At 41.3% G+C, this 20145-nt stretch overlaps 2 protein-coding genes across 2 annotated transcripts in view; one reads left to right on the top strand and one right to left on the bottom strand.

The window, feature by feature from the left end:
* Window positions 1–6699: 6699 nt before the first annotated feature.
* On the bottom strand, window positions 6700–7053 carry LOC115221564 (protein SREK1IP1-like). The gene has a single exon (XM_029791766.1). It carries the CDS (start codon window positions 7051–7053, stop codon window positions 6700–6702), a length of 354 nt encoding a protein of 117 aa, XP_029647626.1.
* A 3080-nt stretch (window positions 7054–10133) lies between these two features.
* Window positions 10134–20145, top strand: part of LOC118767023 (short-chain collagen C4-like) — an 84847-nt gene continuing 74835 nt past the window's right edge. Inside the window, exons 1-4 of the mRNA XM_036510929.1 lie at window positions 10134–10215; window positions 10949–11013; window positions 12508–12559; window positions 15292–15366. Coding sequence (XP_036366822.1) covers window positions 10134–10215; window positions 10949–11013; window positions 12508–12559; window positions 15292–15366 — 274 coding nt within the window. The remainder of the gene's footprint in view (window positions 10216–10948; window positions 11014–12507; window positions 12560–15291; window positions 15367–20145) is intronic.

Below are 20145 nucleotides of genomic sequence, written 5' to 3'. Positions count from 1 at the left end.
ATCAAAATATTGAATTTGGCATTGCCCGCAATGGCTGAGTTTCGGTGGATCAAGTATTTTGAGGCCATAGGTTTGGCATAGTATGAATGAAGGATTTGGGGTTTTATTATTCACAATTCTAGCCAGAGTTCAGTGTCTAGTATGGTAGTCTATGGTTGGTGGCTTAGTGGGGTAGTCTATTGTAACCTTAATACTCTGGTGGATGGAGTTATCTATTTGCGGGATGTTCTCCATAGTATTAGTTTCTATTACTATATCAACATTACTCTCTTGTGGGGGTGCCTTTACCACTATGTTGATATCATCAACATAGCGAGATACATGTTTACGAGTATGGAGTTCTGTGTTAGGCGTTCTTTAAGCCTTCTGTCCAACCATACCATGAAAAGGTTGGCCCCATCACCAGCGATACTAACGCCGATGGCTGCCCCCTCGTCCTAGGCATATATTTATTATTAAACTTAAACGTGTGGCCTTTAGGGTAACTCTTATACTAGCTCCTAGTGCATGTGCGATCATTTTCTTTACCTGATGGACATTTGCAGGGCTCGTATGGCTCTGGTCCATCCGCGCACCTTTCTATATGTGTCTTCCTAGCCATAGAAGTAATGTGGGCGGTCTACCTCTTTAAACATCGACTGGGGCAGAAACTACTAAGATTATGCTTATCTAAGTATTCATTATTACATGTCAGTGTAAGTAGGAGGCCCAGTTCTTCTGTGTTGACATTACGGAACTCCACCTGGCTCTCGTTGATCATCTCCACGCACTTCTCCACCGCAAAATCTACGTCAATCGATGGGTATAGGGATACCACATCCATGCTACCCACCATAGATCCTGTCAGGTCACAAGTGTTGTTACAGTCATTGATCCTGCTGAGGAGATCTTATGTGCTGTCACAAACATCAATTTTATATTTACCTGGAAACTTCGAATTATCAATCGCTGATAACCCAGCCTCGGCCTGTTTCATAATTTCAATCCCACGACTTCTGTCTGACAATGTTCCAGCGTATACTCGTTCCAAGCTCTTGACGGGTTCTTCCTTGACTGTTGGAATGCTTTCTTCAGATATTCGAAACTTAAATTCTTTCTGCACTCCCTAACAAATGTCAGACTACGCGACTTTTTTGCTCTAAATCGCGTCCTTGACCAACTTACAAGTTCGTCTAATCTCAAGAGGGCATTCTGCATGATTTTTTTATCTGTAGCTAGAAGTGTCACGTCATCCATGAAGGCTTTCTTAGGCAATTGTACATGGGCGATTTGTTCCGAAAAATCTACACCTTCCAAAATCAACTCCATGACTAAGATAAACCACGTGACAGATATCGTACAGCCAGCAGCAATGCCAACTTCCAATCGGTGCCAATTTGTTGTAAAATTTCCAGTCGTAAATCTCATTTCGAAACTGTCATAGTACATCCTCATTATTTTGATCACTTTGTCTGGAATGTGGAAGTGGTCCATGGCTGTTATTAGTAATTTGTGTAAACTATGCCACTGTTCTCCTCGACAGAATCCCATAAAGATCTTGCCTTGTAGGTATCCTTGATATGAGCATCCAATTCTTCTTTAGTGCACGATAAAGTGCCACTCTTCGGTTCAGTGAATAGCTTCTTAGTAAACCCGTAAGGGTCCTTCAGAAACTGACCCCGAGTCCTTTTACTTTCTTTCTTTCGACGCTCATATCGGCGGATATGTCGTTGCACATAACGACATTTCCTCTTCAAATCGTTATACAGTAGCGCAAGGCCAGGTTTCTCATCTAGTGCAGCACATCTCCATCGCTTTCTTAAGTCGGACTTTTCCTTCCTCAACTGCTGCATTTTTCTGATCCTCCTGCTTGGTCCACACTTTCCTTTCTCTAGCCGGATATTCTCTTTTATTCCAAATAAATCTTTTCCTATATCGTATACTGAGCTTGATAATTTGCCCAGTTTCTCCACTGTAGAGTCTGTCATTTTATAAAGAGCCCGACAAACCTTGTTTTCAAACTCTTTATATTTCACTTTCTCATTAGCAGCAAGCCACAAAACCCTCGGTTTCCTCTGAGTATTATCCGATGCACCAGTTTCATGACTTGTAGTTTCATCACGCGAAAAGGTCTCTGCTGTAGCATTTATCGATCTGCTGTGGTTTGAGTCCGGGGATGATTTGCCACGTGTTTTACGATCTGACGATCCACACTGCTCTGTCCTCTTCTCACAAGTCTTTCCCTGATGTATCTTCAAGCCTCTCACAGTTGCAAAGGTTCTACAGCACAGCTTGCATCCAAAGTTGTTTGCATTTCGTTCGCTGTTCGAATGAATAACCGCACTCGTTTCAAGGTCATTCCGTGCTGACTGGGTTTGATTGATTCTCGATTCTCCCCTCTCGGTCGATCGGGGCTGTCATATCCATTCATATCTGTTACAATATATTACAAAGGCGAGGATCGTAAGTCCGCAGCCTCCACCAGTCTTTCCTGGTGTCGATAGTCTTTCCTATTGTCCGCTCGTCTTTCCGAGCAGTCCTCTTGTCTTTCCAAGATGCCTAACCGTCTTTCCGGTTTGTCAGTGGTTCCCTACCACAAGGTCTTAGATGTCTTGCAAACAACTTGCACATGCAAGTGCTACCAGTTAAAAGCTCCGTATACCGGAAGCTAGCAAGTGTATGGGGTCATCAGGAGAGATTGCGCGCCGTTTCGGGGCCTACCTCTCGACGGCATCAATGCGCACTGATATGAGGCTCCGCTTGCTAGATCAGCTGGTTATGAAGAACTCAATATACTTTTAGCCATCGCTCATCGTCTCTTTTTAACCAAATCCAGTGGCTAGCCTTCTCCACTGTAGATTGGATATCAGTCATGATGGTATTGACTTTACGATGAGTTAGGCCTAGCGATAACAACAGTCGTCTCACGCTGTGTCCAACAAACCCTCTACATCCAATTTCTTTATTAGCCACATGGGCCCAAACATAGAGGGGGACAATACAGCCTGATTGGGGTCAGACACACAATGATTATATGACTCTTAAAATTTTACAAAATATAATGAAATCGAATGAAATCGAATGAGATACAACAAGGACGAAATACACACGTGAGATGAAGCAGAGAGATGGCTTACGCTCCGACCCCACGAGCCCCATTCTCCTACTGAAACATTTGTATGCAGACTTATGACATGTTCATGAGGAATCTTTCATTCCCAGCACCCTCGCAACATGCAACCATCTTTCTTTGAACATTTTCTTTGACAGGCATCTTCTTTCCAGCCTCACCTTCCTTTTAAGGAGGAAGATAAAATATCTCACCAACCCGAGACCGGAGATGAGGTTGCCTGTCGCCAAACCTTTCATTCGCGACTTCCATACCACCTCTTTCGCTATTGCTTACCTTCTTTCGTGAGGAAATCCGGCGGGTCAATTTTTACAATTGACTCAGACGACAGCTCTACTCTTCCCGAACCTGACAGCAGATGTTCTGCATAAACCCACACTTCAGACACTCCCGAACACTGAACAATAGCGTGCAGGACAGTTTCCCTATCCCGTCTGCATCTTGGACAGTCGGCAGTGGTGGTTCGACCGTGTCCTGCGAGCTTATCCCGAACGGGTAAGGCTCCTCGGTAACATTGCCAGGCCAGGGATTTTTGGAAATTATCCAAATACCCCGGCCCAAACGTCCTTCGGAACAGACTGTCTAACTGGTTATCTCCGAGACCTAGGGTTTCCTCTAGGATATCGTCGTTCCCAGCCTCTACCAACCTGCTATAGAAAAATGTGGTTGTGCCAAAACCGCTAGCATTACCCGAGCGATGGAACTGTAGGAGTGCTTACGGCACTCCGTAAACCATGTACCCAACCTCGTTCTACGAAGGAACCAGCTTTCTTGTCCACTAAAACTTGTGAACCTGGGAAACATCCGTTTCGCGTGCGGAGACCACACCTGTTAACCATTCAGGAGTAGCCAGAGATGCCTCAACCTCAGCGCATGTTTGCGCATCAACAGCCAAGGCATCCCCAGTCCTCCATTCAACGGCTTTTGGCAGCAGAGAGAACGCCTCACTAGAGGAGTGGTGCCCTTCCACAAAAAGCGGAAGATCTGCTTCTCCAGCTTGCTCAACCACGAACCGGGACAGGGCACGACGGTTAGGCGGTAAATGATGACCGATGCGATACCTCCGCCCTCCCTTTCAAGGATAGCCACCGCCAAGACCAGGTCTTGACTATGCAGGTCACCTTGCTCAATACCTCTGCCCAGTTCTTTTCTACCTGGAGGTCTGGTCCAAACCATACCCCTAACAGCTTAACCGGGCCCTCCGTCCAACGTCCCACGACGCTATCCAAAGGCATCGACTTTCTCCTCCAGGTGCCGAGTTGCAAGCCGACTGACTTTTCCCGGTTAATCTTTGCTCCTGCCACCGTCTCGTAAACCTTAATGGTTTCACTTACCCTCTGTAGGTGTTCCATCTTGGTTACAATAATGGTGATGTCATCCGCATATGCTGAAACCGACTCTCCAACAGCGGGCCCCTCGGGATGCCGCTCAACTTTCGCAGTAACGGCTCTAGAGCCATCACATACAAAAGTGGCGAAAGCGGACATCCTTGGCGAACCGAGCGCTTAACAGAGAACGGCCTAGAAAGAAATCCGTTCACCCGAACGATCGAATCGATGTTGTCGTATAATTGGATTATCCACCTAAGGAAGCCAAGACCCAGCCCGAACTGTGCTAGCACGGACACCAGGTATCGATGGTCAACCCTATCGAATGCTTTTGCCAAAATCACTACCAAACCCTTCTAAGGTATAGCGTATAAGATGGAGATTGTCCTGAATGCTTCTGCCGGGGACGGCACAGGTTTGTGCCTTGCCGATCAGAGTATTCGCGACCCGCCCCAATCTTTTTGCTAGTACCTTGGCCAAAATCTTCACCTCTGCGTTTAACAGAGTGATGGGCCTAAAGTTGTCTATCTTATCTCCCTTGTTTAGGTCCTTCCTTACCAGAGTCACCACTCCCCTGCGTACAGATCTGGGAATCGACCCATTCTGTCCAGTTTGCGTAAACCCCGGCCAGAATTTTCCCAAACAAGTCTGGCATACTTTTGTACAATTCATAAGGCAAACCATCAAGTCACGGCGCCCTACCAGCTTTACAGTTCGTTATAGCCTCTCTACCCTCCTGAGGTGTTATCGGACCCTCACAGCACTCAGCATCCTGCCCCGAGAGACGCGGCAGCCCGGCAAGGAAGTCCGAAAGGTCCAACCTACCATCCGGTCCATTGCCCCTCCCGAAAAGCTGTACAAAGTGCTCCTGAAAAGCCTGACACATCTCATCGGGTTCGTTCACAATCTCGTCTTGTAGATTCTCCACAGATCGAATTGTAGAATCATTTCCACGTTGGGTTTCCATCACCCGAGCCCATCCAGCGGCATTGAGCCCCTCACTCCCCATTGCACGAAGTCTACCCCTGATAATGCATCCCCTGTGTTTGGCCTCGAGGTGCTGGTTTAATTCCAGTCTCTTAGCCTTCGCCTCAGCAGCACTACCAGTCAACACTGCTTCCTCTAATTCCTTAACCAGTTCTAGTTCCCTCTTACGCTCTCTAGCCACTAAACCTATGCTATATCTAACAGACTCAAATTTAATGGCTCTTTTGAGGGCGTACCACCATTTATTATTAATGATGGTACCAGTTAAAGCCCTCTGTATCATTAACTTAATCCGGCTTCTGTACTCTTCGTTCGCCAAATGGGACTTATTGAGTTTCTAGTAACCGGATCCTCTACTCTGTAACTTATCTAGGTTCAGCTTACAAGTGACAAATTTCTGATCACTGTAGCTGACCAAGTGGAACTGTGGACACTTAGCTATGGATCTATCTGTTTCTCTAATTAGAATCCTATTTTAATAGGACTTAAAAGACCCGTCACCACTTAACCATGTCCACATTGGGGTGTTCGGGAATTCAAGTCTGTATGGATCTACTAGCTGAAAGCGACTTAGTAGTTCCCGGAAACCTGCATTAGGTATTCTATTTGGGTTCGAGCCAACATTATCCACGCGCGCATCTTGAATAACATTAAAGTCCCCTAACAAAACTAATGGGTACGCCGTACCAAGAAACTTCTCTAGGTCTCGGAAATACTCAGACTGACCATTGTAGGGGGTGTAAATTGCCACCAGCCTGATTTTCTTACCGCAACTTAAAGTCAGGTCGAAGACGACCAGCCTACCCTCTGGGTCACAAAAAATTAACTTCTTCTCTGAAACCCGGTTTCTTTTTAGTAGGACCAACACCCCCACACCCACCCGCCGGTGGACTGGAGAAATAAATTTCTCGTATCCGTCCAGGAGTGGGAGCAGTCCTCTTGATCCCTTTAACCGGGTTTCAGTAGCAACAATGACATCCAAATTATGTGACATGACGTCGTTTAAGAAGCGACCTTGCTTCCATCCCGCCGTCAGGCCACGCACATTTAAACATCCAACGTGAACTGCCATAAGTCTTACCTCAATTTCTTATGTCTTCGCTAAAAGGCGGAGGTGGGTCCGCCTCTTTTTCTTTTTCTCGGGCTCGTGGAGTCGTTTTAATTAAGCCAACATCACTCCGATAGTCATTTGCTAGAACGTTGTAAGACGTGCTGTCTACGTGGTAGACTTCGAAACCGTCTTTAACGTTTTTGCATCCAGTTCTTTTTAGTTTTTTAGTTTGAGGTTCGAACCGCCATATATAGAAATTCTTTTTCTCGTATTTCTTTTGTTTTTGATTTTTTGGCTTTTTCATGCCTTCTTTGAGTTTGCATTTTTGCCAATGATTTAACATTTCTGTTTAATTTCCTTTTGCTACCAGCTCTCTTCCATTCCGTCTCTTCTTTATTTCCGCTCTCATTTTCTTCTTCTGTGCTTTCTTCTGGTTTTCCATTCTCTGTAGTTTCATCTTCCGAGTCTTCTTCAATGTTGTTCTCCTCTTTTTCTTTTTCTTCACCACTCTTGCATTCGGACCTAACATGGCCCTTCTTTCCACATTTAAAACATCTGGGTTTTCTACATTCCACCATGACTACTAACTTCGTACCCATTATATCTATGACCTCTGGAATTTTTTCTAGGTCATAGGCTCTGCTTGGATCAGCATTTTTATTGTTTGGCCAAGCCTGACTTTGTCTTCTGTTACTTCCGCAGAAAGCAGTGTGATTTCTTCCTCTAGGTCATACAGTACTGCCGCTACTAGCCATTCGGCGTCCGCCTCCGGTGGTACACAGCTTATCTTTATTCGGGAGGTTCTCCTCCCCATATAAAATGGCAACAGTACTACCTCATCCGTTCGAAGAGGCTCCACAGAATACTTTTGCGCCTGTTCCACTGTTGACATCCTCACTTCAACAGCTGCATATCTTTTTCCTCTGGCCAAATATGTGATGTTATTCCAAATTGGCCTTAAATATTTTTCTACACTTCTGTCATTGACATAGTTAATTTTTTTCTGTTCAACATTGTATGTTTTGAAAATTACAGTCCTTTCGAGTACATCTTTAATGATGCTATGAGGAGGGACCACCTTTATTTCGGTCCCTTCTTTTGTTAACAGCTCTCGGTTTGCCTTCAAATTGGTTGTATCAATTTTCCTTGAGTTTCCTCCGGCGGCAGCCGCAAAGCTCCTTATTGGCTCTTCTAATATCCTTCTGCTCACTACAGAATCCTTACTGGCACTTGGCACTGGAGATACACTCTCCCTACGAGCGACAGTACCTTCCACTATGTAAAAACACTAATAAAGAAAGTAAAACGTTTCCCCGCAAGGGGAATTAAAACAAATTTTGCTTCAAAACAAGCAATAAATAGTCCCTTTTTTCAAATTATAATAATCGAATTTAACTGTAACAGACATAAAATTTTAACATTGTACACTGCATAATAAGCGACATTATTAAGAAACATGCGTCTCCATCCGACTTCGATAGGAAAATGTTCCACTTTCCAGCCTGCGTCTTCACATTCCTCAAGGTTTTCATAACGGTTCAATTTTCGAGACCGAGCGGCGTCCATATTATCGTCATCAGGAACTGTTAGCTCGACTATATTTACAACTTTCTTTCACACCACATCAAAATATCTGTATTTTTCGAAACTGGGATGGGAAAGAAAACCTGGCACCCAGGTAAATCTGCAGTTACCTCTCAATAGCCGTTCCACTTTTCATTTCTCTCAGGATGTTTCTTGATCTTCTTCTTGAAACAAATCCGCTGACCTGGTCGCACGATGGTAATGAAATCGCTTGATGGTACTTTTAACGGTTTTTCCTCAGTGTTGTTGAGATGAATTTGGTTCATTATAGCATTGAAGATAACCTTAAGGACCAAGTTGTGCCTCCATGTGTACCTGTTCAATGCTAATGAACAGTTGGAAAGAATACGTGTTAGCGTACCGACCTTTCTACATTTGCAGATGTCATTCTCTAAGATGTTCCATCTTTGAAACAGGTGATATGGGAAAGTGCAACATTGACAACAAAACATTTGTAGAGTAAATGCTGGGCTAATTCGACTAAGCAACATGCTATGCGTCCGTTTGGAGTGTTTCAGGCCCTAACCTGTCATGCAAAATTGAAGGTGGGGTTTGTGTGATGTTTGAACGCACCGAAAAGCTGTCAGTGGATATACTCTCCTTTGCAGCAGTGTGCGCTGTGTCTAACACGACCCATCATCGAAATTTTAGCACCACACGTCTGGTTTGTTGTCCTACATCACTCATAGAGTAAATTTGGATGAACTGTGGTTGTTCATTCGCGGGTACCAGGAAATCAATGAGGGGATAGACTTGCCCTTGAACTTTGACGTCGGCGTAAATTCATGTTTATCTATCTTCTTAGATTCACCAAACGATGTCAATTGAAATGCAGAGTTGTATTGTCTGATATTGTTCAGAAAATCCTTTAACTAGATTGAAGCGCCTTCTAGAAGATTCCTAAGGTGTTGAGATTGTAGTGTTGGCAATGATACCTGTCCGAATATGTTGTCATCTATTGCATTGTTTTAAGTTCTAAACGATAATAAATACCTTGACGTTCTATTTATGTGATGCTATTTCTATTTTTTTACAGAATCGTTTCATCTCCAAGAAATCTCTCGACGATAAACCTGATGACACACCAAGTAAGAACTAATTTTATAGCTAAAGTCATTGACCCGTGTCTCCTTGAGTCATGGTTTATAATTTCACGAACTTTGAATTAGTTCCACATTACTATCCACATGTCCACAATAGTATATACTAAGACACTTGCCTGAATTTATTTCGAAATATATTCTACTTTACAATAATTTCCTAAATAAAATGTTACTCTAATATACAATGCCATTTATTGTGTATATGAGTATATATGCAGTGCTACGTCGATAATTGTACCAAGCAGCATGTCGTCTACTAATAACAGTCGACCGATCACGTAGAGATGAATTAGGATACCTCTACCACAATGGCTGCGCATATTCAACCAGATCACAAAAAAGAATGTGAGAAGGGGCACTAACAATGCACACTTCAACTAAGTGAAACCTTCACGTTGAAAACTTTCGACTTGTACATAAATACAATAATTTGAACATCCATATAAGTACTTTATGGCAACCAGTATTTGCCCATTAAACTCACCTTCCTGGTAAACCATCCACAACATTCCCCAGGGCATGTGATCGTGTGACTTTTCGTGGTTTACATCGTCTAAACCTTGCAACTGGAAGATCTGTCTTTGAATGACTATCTGGTCAGGTGTACCGCGTGTCGGACGGTAATATTGGGCGCGACGTTTTCCCTACATATCTTTTCCTGACATCACGTGTAGACTTTTCTATAATTAGAACACACTCTTTGATCTTTTTTTGAAAAAATTGTGATTGTCACCCCGTATTACCATTGCCTTGGTGTTTTTTCCAGAGGTCCCATCCACCTAGCATACATGGGTCACTCAGAGAATGCCATCTGTATTTAAGGTTTCTAAAATATCAAGCCGAACGTGTTTTCACCAGCAGCTTTACCACTTTTAAGTGAGTTTAGCTCAAATAAGCGTTCAACCGAAGAAGAACCTGCCGAATAAAATAATACAATCACGAAATCATTTCGATGTCCAAATTCATTCCGGATGGTCACTCTCAATTTGGATGCAAAAGTCTCCACATTTTCGCTTCTGATCCCAGCATCCTCTGCGGTTCCAACTGTATTCTGTAGGTCGCACTGGACTTACCAATTTCCAGTGTTCGACAGATTGTAGGAATGTTCAGGTTTTCAGACATTTAGGTAGTGACGAGTTGACAACTCCGCCCCTTCCTTTTACCCGAAAGTTCAGCAAAGAGTGAAAGAGGACCGAAATCTATCACAAACCTCTGTCACCAAGTATTTCTCTACCAGGCACCCTTATAAATATCCCTGTCTTAAAATAATATCTATACCATAGAGAGGAGAGTGTGTATCCTGCACTGAAGGCTGCTATGACCTCTCCATTAAGTTCACTGACGACATTCCTTCCAATCAATCCTTCTCACGGTTATCAGTGCCAAGGTGTGCACTGAAGTTTCCTTGCAGGACAAATGACTTTGCCCCAAATATATCTAAAGCTGAGGTGAATTTGCTTAAGAAGAATTTGTATTTGACCCCGTTGTTTGCTGCATATACTTACAGCAGCCACAGTGGTCCTTCATATTCAGCCTTAGCTTCAAGAGGTGAACACTCACACCTAGTAGGTTTCACTCAATAATACAATCCGAAAGCTGGAGATTGAGAGTATCCTAATCCCACCTGTGCAGACATTGCTGGCACCACAGTTGCGTAGTGGAGTTTCAAGCCTATATCCAGGTGTACGCTATCGGAGAAAGGAAATTTTGTAGAGGAGACACCGATTATATCTTACAGGCAGATTATATCTAACAATTTTGACGTTTTAATTCTCAATTATTAAAGGTTGTTCCCTTCTTGATCTGCTTTGTCGTCCTGAGACCGTCAATATTGTGCTCCCATCAAAAACGGTAAGTCATGGATTTTTTGTTAACATATATTTATGTCTGTATGCATGTATTTATTTAGGTATGTATGTGTGCTTGTGTGTGAATATGTGTGTATGTATTATGTATGTGTGCGCAGTTAGGGCGCAGTTTAAGCTATCTTTTCGTGTAAGAAGGTTTATGTTCCTATAACAGGTGTTAATTTTGTAACACTTTAAAATGCAAGATAAGAAAGTTCATTTTCGGCACTTGATGCTTTGGGAACCAGACAAAAATTGCTGCAGCTCGGCTGGCATGTATTACTCCATCTCTCCATATTCACCAGATATTGCACCTTCGGATTTCCACTTATTCAGGCCTTTGCAGAATAGTTTTAATGGTAAAAATTTTAATTCCTTGAATGACGTAAAAAGATACCTCGATGAATTCTTTGCCATGAAACCACCTCAATTCTGGAAAGAGGGTATTTTCAAGTTAAAGGAAAGATGGAGAAGCATAGTGCAACAAAATGGTTCATATTTGGTTGTTTAAAAATGCAATGGCAAGTATTTATTGGCCCTTTATATTCCTTTAAAAATCGGCACGAGCTTTCCAGGCAACCCAATATAAATACATATATATATATATGTATATATGTATACATATATATATATACATATATATATATAAACACATACACACAAACATATGTTATATATATGTATAAACATATACATATATATATATATATATCAACACACACACACACACATATATATATATATAAATTTTTATACACTTACATATATACATCTACATATACACACTATATTTAAGGAGTGAATAACCAGTTTATATAGCACCCGTGTACAAAATATCTAATCCTCATCCCTTTCGTATGCAGTCAATTTATAACCTACAATATGTTCCCAAACATTTTTCTTACAAACCTTAATATGTTGACCTTCGAGCTTCAATCCGGAATATTATTCACCAGTGCTAGAAATGCCCGACTCTTCAGTGATCATGATGGATAACTATACTAAACAATATCAAGGCAATAGAGCTTTGGCATAAATTCAAACTACTTTTAAATATTGCATCCTATTGCCTTGACAGATTCTCCTAAGGTCGCAGTGGAAAAGTCCTACAGCGTATTAGGACGCCGTACATGAAAGGTTGGCGTCGGGCTTTCTTGTGCGTCAGCAGAATGCGCAAGTCTACGTTTATAGTAATCTTCAAACTACCAGCGATTTTAGATAGCAAAATTAGTCTACTCTTGACAATGAACAGGGATATTAGCTGTTTATGTAATGTGTATGCTTTGCCATATACAAGCATGAAATAATGAAATACCAGATTCACAGAAAGGCATGCAGTTCCAGCAAACCTCCAAGATGTAAAACGATATAATAGATTTGGTAGAATGGACAATGTCGACGTCACCCACATCTTCATAAAATGCTGCCCGAAAATGTTGTCATGTATTGCATTCTTTTCAGTTCTAAACGATAATATACACTCTCTATTTTTCCACAGAACCGTGTCATCTCCAAGAAATCTCTCGACGATAAACCTGATGACACCCCAAGTAAGAACTAATTTTATATTGTATAAGACAATAACTTTGAAGAAATGTTCAGGAATGAGATTAAATATTATAAAGTATCCAGCTTCCAGTTCTACAGTGTTTAGCCAAAGTCATTCACCCGTGTCTCCTTAACGATTTATAATTTCACCAAAGTTGAATTGTCTCTACATCACTATTCATATTTCTTCAGTAATATATACTAAGATACTAGTCAAAATTTCTTTTAAAATACATTTTTCTTTGCAATAATTTCCTTAATAAAATGTTACTCTGTTATACTATGACATTAATTGTGTGTATATGAGTGTGTGTGTGTGTGTGTGTGTGTGTGTGTGTGTGTGTGTGTGCAGCGCTACGTCGATAAGTGTACCAACTATTGTTCGTCTGAGAATCGAATGCCCGACCTAGCGCATCAATGCGTTTATATCTAGAATTTAGCAATCTGTTCAGTCTTGTGCTTCCAATCACTCGTGAATAGATTCCCGAAGTAACGATGTTCCACTTTCCTGCAGAGTGTGTGTTAGTCATCCCTGTCTTGGAGCACTCGGCAGCCAACCCATTCAATGCTTGTCGAAAGTGAACATGACATGAGTCAGATAGCTGCATGTCGTCTGCAAATAGCAGTCGACCGACCCCATACAGACGAAATGAGATACTTCTTCTAAAATGGCTCAACCAGATCATAAGAAATGTGAGAAGAAGCACTAACAATACGCTCTGCTATTGAAGTCGAAACTCCAAGTTGAAAACATTCGGCTTTTGCACAAATACAAACATTTGGACATCCGTACGAGTATTTTACGGTAAAAAGAATTTGCCCAATAATCCCACCTTCCTGGTAAACCATCCGCAACATGCCCCACGGCACGTGGTCTACAGCGTATTCCCCTTGGAATTATTTCAACGTTTTCTCGAAGATCTGCCTTCGAACGAATATCTGGTCGGGTGTACTGTATCCAGGACAGTAGTCCTGGACGCGACTATTTCCCAACGTAACTTTTCTAGACATGTAGTGTAGACTTTGTCTTAAAAAAATCTGCGATTATTACCCCGGATTGACATTGCCCTCGTGTTTTCCCTGATGCGCCATTCCACCTAGCATACATGGGTCACTCAAGGAATACCATGTGTATTTAAGGGTTTAAAATTATCAAGACGAACGTATTTCTCTCCAGCAGCCTTATCACTTTTCAGTGACTTTAGTTCGACAAAAATAATACAATCACTAATCGATTTCGATGCCCAAGTTTATTCATGTGGGTCTCTCTCAATTTGGATGCAATATTATCCACAAATTTGTTTCTTATTCCATCATCCACTACTGCTTTCAACTTTATTCTGTAGGTCGCACTGGACTTACCAATTTACTAGGTTCTCCCAACTGTAGGCATCTTCCGGTTTCAGACATCTTGGTAGTGGTCAGTTGACAACTCTCCCCACTACTTATAGCCCGATCGTCCAGCACAGACTCAAAGAGGACTGAGACGACAACAACATCTATCAAGAATTTCTGTCACTAAGCATTTCTATTCCAAGTACCCTTATAAACAACCGTCTTAAAACGATATCTATATCATAGAGTGTCCAGAAGACTAATATGGCCACCACATTAAGTTGTGTGACGCCATTCCACCCAATCAATACTTCTTGCGGTTATCAGCGCCAAAGTGTGCACAGAAGTCTCCTTGTAAGACAAATGACTTTACCCCAAATATATCCAAAGCTGCAGTGAATTTGTTAAGGAAGCATTTGTATTTGGCCTCGCTATTGGGTGCATTTACTTCCAGCAGCTACACCACTCCTTCATTCTGCTTGAGCTTCAGGAGATATCCCTTAATACCTAGTGGGATTCACTCCATAATCCAATCCGAAAGCCAGGGATTGTGAGCATCCCACTTCCGCCTGTGCTGACATAGTTGGCACCACACCTGCACGGTGGAGTTTCCAACCTAATTCCAAGTGTGCGCCTCCGAAGCAATGAAGCTTTCTTGAGGAGACTGATTATATATAACAGGCAACGTTTTGTCTCGTCCGGTTTTGACAGTCAAATTCTCAATTATGAACGGATGATCCCTTCTGGACCGGCTTCGGTGACATGGAACACACATATTTTGTTTTCCCTTCCCATGCATCCCAATTTGAGTTGGGTGGAGACTGAAAAATATTTCCCAAATGGACTCCTTCATCCAAGATCCGGACGCAAATGCTGTTATCCCTCTCCATGAATGACGCGTTATGGCTATTCCTTCGAGCCCTTTGCATATTGTAGCTATGATGGCCTGATTCACGCCAAGCACCAACCTGATATTTGTAATTGACCAATCCAGTACCAAGAATTGATAATATGGCCTACATATCTATAAAAGACTTTATCATTATTACGGTCACAAATATATATATATACTCACATCCAAGTTCAACAACAAAACAAACATCCGTTCTTAAAGGAGCCAAATACACATTCTGATATTCTGAGATTAATCTCTCAATTCGTTGACATCAACGTCAACAACAGGCTCAATAGACAAATGACTTATTTTCTTCGTTTAAAATTTATTCTTAGCGAATCATTTACTTCTTTCATTCTGATTTTCATTCATTCACTCATTCTTTTTCTCTTAAATTCTAAATGTCTCTCCTCTCTATCAATTCCTTCCAAGCCAACAACTTCCTTTGTATAGGATTCAAGAATTCTTTCTTTTAAACTAAATTGTTTCATTTTAATTTCACAGAACCTGGTCCCGGATCATTGTATACTCGGTGGGGCAGAACTACTTGTCCTACTAATTCAAGCCTTGTATATGACGGTTAGTATAAACTATACTTCTGTTCTCTCTTTCTCTCTTTATCTTTCTCTTCTTCTCTTTTTATTCCTTCATTTTCTCTTTCTGTCGTCTCTCTCCATCCCCGTCTCTCTCACGCACACGCCCACACACTCAAGCAAATCATTTGATGACATATCACGTTTGAAACGATACCTATAGACCCTATAGAGTCTGCACAAGACTGCTTACTCCTTTGTAGGTATTTGGTCAAATCAGAATTTTAAATGTTGTCTACTACGGACCAAGTGAAAAGGCGGTTGTCTAACTACAGAATATAGATATCTCTACGTTAAGTTATAGATAGGACTAGACGGGAATCCAGTATAGCGATCAAGGACTCCTGGCTGACTTGTATGGAGTGTAGATATCAAATACCGAGGCTGCTGACCGGTGATCAAGTGTAATGGCTACGGATGGTGGTATTGTACGTGAGTGACCAGAGCTGAAAAGTGGCCACTTGACTATCTTTAACTAGAGTGCCCAATGATCGTAGGTGTGGGCTAAATTGAATAGAGTCTATTAGAATTGATGACAGTGACTGTAAATGGTTAATGGAATGAACGTACAATGTAGAATGAGGACTGGACAAGCCACATACTGTAACTGATGGAAAAAGCTAAGGACTGTATTCATTAAGTAAAATAGAGAGAGACTAAATATTAGTGAGAGAACACAACAGAGTACAGAATGCACTTCTATTCTTCTCCGCCTCACCGAAATCGTCCTATCGCTAAAACCTTGCTCTTTTCATGCACCACATCACCTCATTAATTATCCAGTATATCTTTGTAAGGTAATTCCGAAACTTCCAATTCAAAACTGCTGCTACAAACTGCGTCCCCAATCAACCTTACGTTCCTTAAAAATGCTCTGAATCTGCTCTTTATAAACCCTACACGTATCCTTTTTCGGTCGCCCACTTCGCCGTCCATTTATCTTAAACACTACGCCATTACTGAACCTCACAATTTTTCCTCCCACCTCGTTTCTGTGTATTGCATGAAAAAAAGTCTGTGTGATCATAACGTCTTTGTAAGCCTGATTCGTCCGAGTCTAAACGAGAGGTTTAGCCACTGAGTCTCGTATGATCGACTAAACAACATTTCATCGACGATTACCCACCACTTCTCTGCATCTCGTCGTCTCCCGTATTGTCCTACTCAAACCACCAACAATTTCCACCACCCAAAATATCCCCGTTCACACGTGAACATCTTTTCCATTTCGGATAAACACGAGTGCATGCGTTATAAAATATCTTTCTTTTCCTCCATCTATTGACATCCACCGAAAAACACCTACCCCATGCAAACATAAATAATAATCCGAGTCGTAACCACAAATACTTACCCGTATACATATAACATATATATACATATATATAGGCGCAGGAGTGGCTGTGTGGTAAGTAGCTTGCTTACCAACCACATGGTTCTGGGTTCAGTACCACTGCGTGGCATCTTGGGCAAGTGTCTTCTGCTTTAGCCTCGGGCCGCCCAATGCCTTGTTAGTGGATTTGATAGACGGAAAGTGAAAGAAGCCTGTGGAATATATGTATATATATATATATATTTGTGTGTGTGTATATGTTTGTGTGTCTGTGTTTGTCCCCCAACCATCGCTTGACAACCGATTCTGGTGTGTTTACGTCCCCGTCACTTAGCCTTTCGGCAAAAAGAGATCGATAGAATAAGTACTGGGCTCACAAAGAATAAGTCCCGGGGTCGATATGCTCGACTAAAGGCGGTGCTCCAGAATGGCCGCTGTCAAATGACTGAAACAAGTAAAATAAAAAAGGGTATATATATATATATATATAAATAAATACATATATATAAATAAATACATATATATATATATATATATATATATATATATATATATATATAGGCGCAGGAGTGGCTGTGTGGTAAGTAGCTTGCTAACCAACCACATGGTTCCGGGTTCAGTCCCACTGCGTAGCATCTTGGGCAAGTGTCTTCTGCTATAGCCCCGGGCCGACAAATGCCTTGTGAGTGGATTTGGTAGACGGAAACTGAAAGAAGCCTGTCGTATATATGTATATATATATAAGTGTGTGTGTATATGTTTGTGTGTCTGTGTTAGCATTGCTTGACAAGCGATGCTGGTGTGTTTACGTCCCCGTCACTTAGCGGTTCGGCAAAAGAGACCGATAGAATAAGTACTGGGCTTACAAAGAATAAGTCCCGGGGTCGATTTGCTCGACTAAAGGCGGTGCTCCAGCATGGCCGCAGTCAAATGACTGAAACAAGTAAAGAGTAAAAGAGTATATATATATATATATATATATATATATATATATATATATATATATATATATATATGACGAGAATGCAAATGCAAAGCTACGTTCTCAAGCTTTCAGCAACACACAGTTTACAATAACATAAACACTAACATATATACACCACAATTCGTTCACACGCGACTAAACATGACTTCTTTTAAGGGTCAAACTGTAATGAATGTTTCCGTTATTTCATATATAATTTTGCTTAATATCTTTTTTACTTGATTTATTCTTACCATTTCTAGGTGTGGCTGGTGGACAATGGTACGGCTACACAGGTGGCGGAAGTAATCTCTTGTGTCTACCCAACGATCCCATTTGGGCCAATTATACGACAGAAGTTGAAATAGGTGGTTACATTTATGGCAGTGAATATCAACTGGAAACATACCTAACTAATAAACTCTTTTCTTTTGCTAACGCTGAATCAATTCATCAACACAACGTTCCGTGCGCTGTCTGTTTGACACGACAACCTGCTGTTGTTATGATGTTACCAGCCAGGACAAAGTGTTACCCTGGCTGGACAGCTGAGTATTCAGGATATTTGATGGCTGAGCATTATAAGGATAATGGCAGACTTGAATATGTGTGTGTGGACTATGCACCAGAAGCTGATCCAGCAGGTTACAGAAACGAAAATGGAGCTACTTTATATTTCGTTCAGGCTGCTTGTGGTTCATTGCCATGTCCACCGTATGTCAATGGTCAAGAATTATCCTGCGTTGTGTGCAGTAAATATTGAATAGAAATTTACGTTCATTTCTATATGAAAATTTATGTCGGCGAATCATAAAATATATTATAATAAAGCAACATATACGTTTCTTGTAATTGTGTTTCGCAGTATTCTAATCCAAGTAATATATGTCGTTAAATAAATTGCGGCTACAAGTTTTCAGAAAATATTCAAAACGAAACAACAGAGACGTCATAGAATGTGACAAATAGCTTAACAGAACGATGTAATCCTCGGGGAATGATTCTAGAATACATTGTATGAGGTTCAGTTTATCAAATTTAAAAGTTGAAATAAAATGATGATTCGTTTAAATGTGTTTTGTATTCCGTCTTAAAATGAAAACAATCCCCAAATGAAACACCTCCGTACAAATATATCACCCTTTCATGATCAATCTTCAGAAAACACGATAAAAGCTTATAACTAACATCACTAAATCATGATGGTTTAATAAAAAATATACTCCCATACGTATCAATGTAACTACAATCGATGCGATGACAGCACTGCAATCCAATCGCGGATATTACCTAATAAAGGATATTTGATATCCACTGAAGGAATACCACAAAATGTTGACTACCTAACTACTAGTCAGGTTACTAACACATTGAAGTTTTCACGAAACACTTTCGACAAGGGTACAAGTACACGTCCCACGATGAACTACTTTCAACCTACATTCAAATATTCCCGCTTTTCTACAAAAATCACACACACACAGCCTCGCGTCACATTACACACGCAGCCTCTCATCGTTTCCTGAAAACTGATGTGCCAAAATAAAATATGAAACCACCAAGAAATATGAGTAGACTTCAGGAACAGAATCAACCGAATCTACAGCAACACCACAAAACATCAAGTTCAACAAATTATCTCCGTCTGTAACATAAAACTATCAAACTCGCAGAAGAGGAACTTGCTTCGAGATACATGCATACAATAACTGTAACACACATAAACGACTTAGTAAGGAAAGGAACACCACTTATAAAATATACATTAGGTGGAATCAGTGCAACATGTTGAGTGTTTCACACTATACCCAGCATGATTGCTCCTTGTATGTGGGAGTTTGTAGAATGGCTGCCAGATAAACGAAGGTATCCGTGGAAAGAGGGATCTGTGGGTGGCAGCACGTGTTTTCTCCGATTAATTGCGTGCCATAAGAATGCTCGATTGTGAAAAAGCTAGAGAAAAAGAATAATAATTAAGTAATATGAAAGCACGAAATGCAAATTGACAAATGAATATATGGAAACATTCAACATGGCGTTTCCAGTGAACAGTATTAGCGCTCAGTATTAGGCATAAGCAATTTTTAGGTTCGTTAAAATGTGCTAATGGCATATTTCAAACTCTAAAGGCAAATTCAGTGCAGAAAGCGGCAAAAACAGCATATCAGTCCAGTGCTGCTCCCTATCGGGTTCCAGTTAAGCCGTTATCAAAAGAAAATACCGAAGAGGGGAATATCTAGACAAACTTAAAGCCATAGCTTTAACTTAAACATAGTCAACAACAACGAGTAAGTGACGCCATTAGAGCGCCAGGCTGGAGTCTGTCGTGAGTTACCTCCCTTCGGTATTTCTCTTTGATAAATACTTCGCTAGAGGAGTTGACTTCAACCTTGTGCCCCAACAGTAACTGCGGTCGCTCGTACGAGCACGCATTTTCCCCGCATATTTGTGTGTATGATTCTGTGTGT

The sequence above is a fragment of the Octopus sinensis genome, linkage group LG18 (genome assembly GCF_006345805.1).
Source record: "Octopus sinensis linkage group LG18, ASM634580v1, whole genome shotgun sequence".
Taxonomy (NCBI): Eukaryota; Metazoa; Mollusca; class Cephalopoda; order Octopoda; family Octopodidae; genus Octopus; species Octopus sinensis.
Note: the sequence above shows the minus strand (reverse complement) of the source record. Positions and strands in the feature narration are given on the sequence as shown.